General features: G+C 41.5%; 1 protein-coding gene across 1 annotated transcript in view; it reads left to right on the forward strand.

Moving 5' to 3' along the window:
* The window catches only part of mre11a (MRE11 homolog A, double strand break repair nuclease), a 99,907-nt gene extending 96,371 nt beyond the window's left edge, over positions 1–3,536 (forward strand). The window contains exons 15-17 of the mRNA XM_016503441.1: positions 2,800–2,867; positions 3,054–3,138; positions 3,213–3,536. Coding sequence (XP_016358927.1) covers positions 2,800–2,867; positions 3,054–3,138; positions 3,213–3,257 — 198 coding nt within the window. The 3' untranslated portion in view covers positions 3,258–3,536. The remainder of the gene's footprint in view (positions 1–2,799; positions 2,868–3,053; positions 3,139–3,212) is intronic.
* Positions 3,537–6,773: the final 3,237 nt, after the last annotated feature.

Consider the following 6,773-nt stretch of genomic DNA (forward strand, 5'->3'; position numbering starts at 1 on the left):
AAGATGATAAATAAATGTTAAGTAAACCTACTGTATCTGAAAAATGAGTTTAATTTGTATCTCTTTCGTATTTGACTTATTGCCTTATTCTGCTTCTTTTTTTAAAAATTATAAATATTATAAGTTACATCTATTATATATGAACAACTATAATTTTTATAAATTGCTCCCTTTTCACTACTGTTAAAGGATAGTTCACACAAAAATGAAAGTTGTCAATTTATTCAAGTTTTTCCAAATTCAATTCTTGATTCAAATTTCTCATAAGCTTAATTGATTTTAAGATGAAGACTAAGACTAAATCAAAAATGCCTGTGAAAATTAACACTGTTACGAAGTGCATGGACACTCTCTCCCCCCTCTCTGAAACAGGTGGGAATCCGCATTCTCAATTACCTCGACGACTGGCTCGTTCTGGCCCCGTCAGAGGCAGAATTAATATCACACAAGACCCTCCTCCTCAGCTACCTGGAATGCCTGGGACTCAGGGTCAATTTTGCCAAGAGCTCGTTGTTCCCCAGCCAGCGAATTTCGTTCCTGGGAAAAATTTTCGACTCAGCCCAAATGAGAGCTGTAGTCACGCCAGAACAGGCTCTGGCCATACGGAGGCTTGCAACCTCCTTCGAGATTGGTACCACTCGCCCTCTCAAAGTGTTTCAAAGGATGCATCGGCATCGCCAGTGCTATAGTTGGGTCTGCTTCGTATGCGCCCCCTTCAGTGAAAACCACGGGTTCCATCCCATGCGTGGCATCACGGACGCCTGCAGATCAGGGTGAGTCAGGCCTGTGTAACAGCCCTGGCCCCCTGGAAGAACTTCCGCTGGATGGAACAGGGCGTGGCCATAGGGATGGTTTGCAGAAGGACAGTTGTCACGACAGACGCCTCCAACTCAGGTTGGGGGGCGCTGTGCAAGGGCATACCGATTTTTGGCCACTGGTCGAAGGCGGAAAAATGCTTCCACATCAACTGCCTGGAAATGCTAGCAGTATGTCGAGCCTGTCAGTTCTTCCTGCCAGTCCTGAAAGGACACCATGTGCTAATCCGATCGGACAACATGTCGGTTGTGTCCTACATAAATCGCCAGGGAGGCCTCTCTGTCCTAAAGGGGCACCATGTGCTACGCTGATCGGACAACCTGTCTGTGGTGTCCTACATAAATCGCCAGGGAGGCTTCTCCTCGAAGCGTCTCTTCACTCTGGTAGAGCGCTTCTTAGAAGGGGCTCAACCCAACCTGTGCTCGCTGAGAGCAGCGCATATACCGGGCAAATTTAACCAAGAAGCGGATATGCTATCAAGGAGCAATCTCCCCTCAGGGGAGCACTGGCATCAGTAAAGTGAATAGGGGACCTGCAGGCACGCTCTATTAGCCCTGCCTGCCTGGAATTCGGGCCTAACGACACTAAAGTCGTCCTGAAACCAAGGCATGGTTATGTACCTAAGATGCTCTCCACTCCGTTCAGAGCACAGGTCATTACGCTCTCCGCGCTTCCTCCAACTGAAGAGGACAGAGAGCTATCTCTGCTCTGCCCCGTCAGAGCTCTGAAAATCTATATTGCGCATTCCGCCCCCTATAGGCGGTCGGAACAACTCTTTGTCAGCTTCGGTAACCGCACCAAAGGGCTTCCGGTTACGAAGCAAAGGCTCTCTAGATGGATAGTAGACTCCATCTCGCTAGCGTACTCTTCTTTGGGCCTTCAATGCCCCATTGGAGTACGGGCCCACTCGACTAGAGGCAGCGCCTCGTCTTGGGCATGGTCCAGTGGTGTGTCCATTGCGGATATTTGTGAGGCAGCCGGCTGTGCCTCGCCGTCCACATTCGCAAGGTTTTATAACCTGGAAGTCCCAACCTTGCAGGCCAGGGTCCTTTCCGCTTGAAGTGACATGCGCTGCGAAAACAGATCTGGCAGAGAGACCTTGGCCTTATCACGCTCAAGCTCTCTGGCATTAGTTCACCTGTTAGCTCTCGACCCCTGGGTGTTGAAGTTACAGGAGTACTCTAGAACGATTAACCAGACCGGGTGTGACCTCAGGAAGCTCAGCCCATCTTAGCCTTGGGTTGTTGTTAACTTCTCTATGGGCATTGGTTGCTTATGGAAGTTTGATACTTTTAGTCGTTCCACTACATTAGCATGGTGTTATTGTACTGTGTTCCCATATGCATCTAGCAAGATGCAGTACGAGTGTAGTATTGAAAGGGAACGTACTCTGTTACTAACGTAACCTCGGTTCCCTGAGATACGGGAACGAGTACTGCGATGCTAGCCGTGCTATGTAGCTGCACGACTCAGTCATCGCTTCAGTCGAAGTAAACCTGAGAATCCTGTGGCGAGCGCACGCTTATATAGCCAGATGCCCCGCCCATTCTGGTGGGCTTTGGCGGGCTTCGTCACCATAGGCTCCGGGAGCCCGAACCAATGGCCGTGCAGTTTCACTGCGTGAATGAAAAAAGACTTCAGTTCAGGAGAAAAAAGGCTTTTTTTCCCATATGCATCTAGCAAAACGCAGTACTCAGGGAACCGAGGTTACATTAGTAACAGAGTACGTTTTTTGATGCATTATCCATTAAAGTCCATTCATTCAGAAAAAATATATATTTTCATAAAATAGTTATTTGCAATTATAACTATATTTGGAGAGTGTATATAAGCTACAGATACCTTTGTAGAGCTTTTTTACAAGTGGAGAGAAGAACTGCATAGGACTTCACATGATTTAAGATTGCTGATGTCATCTTGTTGCATAAGTAATTTGATTTCATTCCCATTTTTTATTCTATTTATTCTTCTCTTCCTTTTCAGATTACCATAGAGGACAGTGACTCAGATGAGAATGTTGCATTTTTAAAATGTTCCAAGCCAAAACAAAAGTAAGTTGAAAAGCCTAAAGGTGGAAAACACATCTTAACAATTTGTTTTGCATATTTTTGCATTCCTGGATTAATTTAACTACAGAGTGCTTAAGACTGAAAAGCTGTGAAATTTATTTAGTTAACTATTTAAAAAAAAAAAAGGAACTAAACCTGTTGCCCATGCCTTCCTTGTTTAACCAATAGGCTGACTTCATTAAGTGCCAGTAAGAGGGGCTCCCAGAGTCAGAGCCAGTCTTTTAAAGGAGTATGCTTTGATGATGAAGATGAGGTAGGAATAATATCCACTGCTTTTTGTTTTGGATTTGTTCACAAATTGATATTTACTTTCACTTCTCCCTACAGGATGAGTTTGATCCATTCAAGGGGTCAAGACCGCAGCGCAGATAAGGAAAGAAACCCAATTGCTTGTCTACTTCTAGTGAATCCACTTCTTTTCTCAGTCCTTCCAGAGTTTTTGCAGAGATTTGAGTAAACTAGTTTGTTCAAGGTTAACTTGCCTACAGTTGTTTTAAAAACTATGTTAGATGTTGAACATTGTTGTCTTTTATACTTGGATACATGTCCTCAAATAAATATCTGGGACATTAAAAGACGTGTGTTTATCAAAGCAAAAGTGTGTTTATGTCTGTTCCAAGCCAATAAACCCATAAACTGTCACTTTCTTCTTAGGTGTACATTCATAGTAAAATATGTTATTGCTACAAGGAATATTGTATTTGACAGTTCAGGCAGGGAGAATCTTATTAGTTTGTTGTTTTGCAAGTTCACTCAACAAATGTATTTTACAGTAAAATACTGCTACAACCATCACCCCAGACACACACACAATATAATAATCTGGTTACTGAAGTTTTCCACATCTCCAAATGCCATAGAAATGAGTAAGAGGATCCAGCCTTGAACTAACATAGGACACAGAATCACTAGGACTTATAATGTATGGATAATCAGTTGGCGTCATTTCTACAGGTTCTGATAGGTCAACAGTATAGATAATTGTAGCATCTTCTGAACAAGGTGTAGTGTAGCGATTGGTACTCGCGTCACCGATGACATGTTGATTTTTGGTTCACATGTCACTTAAGGTGCAGTTATGACTATGAGTACAACAGATTACCACTACCCCCTCTCTTAGTTTGGGGCACCAGTCGAGTACTTTTACCTTGGCAGCATGAGAACACTTCCAATAGGGGGCTCTTTGGAATTAACAAACTGGAGAAAGTTGATTCAAGTGATTTATCTGAAAAATTGGTTAGATATTGTTAACTTGTATGCCTCTTACTGTACTGTCAACACAAGGAAGTCCAGTGTAATAACATAAATGTTTTTAACAAAACATAAACAAGAGTAATCAACAACTACTAAATGAATGCCATGAATGACTGCACAAGATGCATAAAATGCAAGTGATTAGGTTGGGTGTTGCTATGGCTACGAGTTGCATTATCTTTTGGAAAAACTGTTAAATTGATAAACTGTTGATTCGTTGAAGTTACTAAGTTGAAGAACCGTGTTTTGCATCAAACAAATAAATGAAAGGTTATTTGTTATTAACTGACATCAGCTATATAACATCTTACATAAATTTACAAAATCATATACTAATAATACGCAACAATGCCAAGGTCTCTGGAAAGAGGTTTGGTTACTTGATATTTATGTTCCCCGTGGTCGAGTGAGCAGTCCAGATGACTTTTTCCACTGTTTGGCTGGGTAACAATGCAATGAGAAAAGAAGCTGGAATCCATTTTAACAGCCTTGAATTCGAAGCACTGCAGTATGCTGATTTCCTGGAGCATCAAAGTGTCCTGAAATCTGAAACACAGAAGTGAAGGTTGCAAATGTCTGTATGTCTTCTGCCTCTCTGAACCAAAGACTCTGAACTTCATCATTCTGCTTTGTCTCTCTATAATGGAGACTCAAGACATGCTGCATCTGTTGTTGTCTCATTAGACAGACTCAGAAATTGGTAATCTGTTCATGTCTCCTACCTCTTGGGAACTTGTCAATCTGTTAACATCTCATTAAGATGGAGACTCGGAATGTTGTTCATCTGTTACTGCCCCTTCCCTCACAGGCCAAAGACTCAAAACAAGGAGTGCCCGTTGAAAGGGTATTTTTATCCCTTTCCGATGAAGAGGACTTTGATGCACAATTTGATGCGTCTGCATTCTAATGCTGTGATTGGCTGTTGGCATCAGAGTAGTCACAAACAGTGTGGCCCACCCTTCTTTCCCCCTGTGGAACTCATTTGCATAGTCAAAAACACAGTTAGAAATGTGCCCTTAAAGGGATAGTTCACCCAAAAATTAAAGTTCTGTCATGAATTACTCACCCTCATGCCGTTCCAAACCTGTAAGACCGTTCATCTTCGGAAAACAGATTGAGAAATTTTTGATGAAATCCCAGAGCTTTCCGACCCTGCATAGACAGCAAGGGAACTACCACGTTCGAGGCCCAGAAAGGTAGTAAGGACATCGATAAAGCAGTCCATGTGACATCAGTGGCTCAACCTTAATTTTAAGAAGCTACACAAATACTTATTTGCACAAAGAAAACAAAAATAACTTTTTCCAACAATTTCTTTTCTTTCATGTCAGATTTCGATGCATGTTCACGACAGTAACACAACACATTTCCAGAAGAATTATTCTTACCTGGGTGACTGTTGATTCTCCTTTAGACTATTCCTTTAGCATGGTCACATGCCTCTTGATATTAAACAACCCCTGCAAATGTACACAGTAAAATCTCGAGTGTTAAATTAACACTGCTCGGAGCATATATGGTCCCACTCTAAACGAGTTTTAAAGTAAATGAGATAATTATGTGATTAATTAAGTGCTGACTGAGCATTAGTGATGAACACCTGCTGTTAACAAGCAGAATCGCTGAAGAAAAGAGAAACAAGAATTACAACTGACTTCAGCCACAGATTTAGATAAAATCAACTGAAATAGAAGACATTAAATCTCTCAAGATCTCAGCAGAAGATTGAACTGATTGAACAACATGTATCTGCTGACACACTGATTACCATTTATATTGACGTTCTACATTGTTCTGTTTTATATGGACAATTAAATTAACTTAATTAGCTGTGGTGTGTGGTGACTCCCTTATTTTGTTGCGATCCAGAAAGAGATCATAATGTGCGAAGCTGGTGATGCTGTTTGTGGAGATGATTAATCATCTTCTGCTGAAATATTATTTTAATGCTGTTTAAGGTCAACTTATAATATGAAATGTGCATGTTCTGATACAAATCCTTGCAACTAAATGAACGGTCAACATCAATGCTCCCTGTGTTGTGCAATGGATTGAGATTTTTTTTGTGTGCCAAAAAAAAATGGTTGTGTTGGGGCAAAATAAAATGACTCTCATCAGCATAAGAGACAAACTCACCCTCAGTGTCTTTTAAAGGTTTTATTCTTTGCAAAGAAGGCCAGACATCATACAGAAACACAAGTCGCTGCAGAGTGTGACAAAGAAGCTCCTCCACTTTATATCTCTTCTGCAGTCAAGGTTACAAACTTTAACAGCTGTATTTTTCCACACATGGTAAGAAAGTCAAAAACACACTACTATATCATACTTCTAAAGCTTGGTTCCCCCTATATTTAGGGCCTAGATGACCTTCTAGGTCACGGACAGACGCCTATGGGTCTCCCAGTTGTCCCCCTCTCAGCCCAATATGGCCCTGTGGATTGTCACCCATACATCTTATGTTTAGGCCCCAAACCCATCTCTCACTTTGACTACACAGCAGTTCTAAGAAAAAGCATACACTACATAATGTTCCACAAGCATATAAGATCATGCAAAAATCAATAGAAATTATTTTTTCTTCCACAGGTTGCAACTTCTGTTTCATCGCAAATTTAATTGGTATTACATTTTAAA

Source organism: Sinocyclocheilus anshuiensis, unplaced genomic scaffold (genome assembly GCF_001515605.1).
Source record: "Sinocyclocheilus anshuiensis isolate Anshui unplaced genomic scaffold, SAMN03320099.WGS_v1.1 scaffold3295, whole genome shotgun sequence".
In the NCBI taxonomy this organism is placed as follows: Eukaryota; Metazoa; Chordata; class Actinopteri; order Cypriniformes; family Cyprinidae; genus Sinocyclocheilus; species Sinocyclocheilus anshuiensis.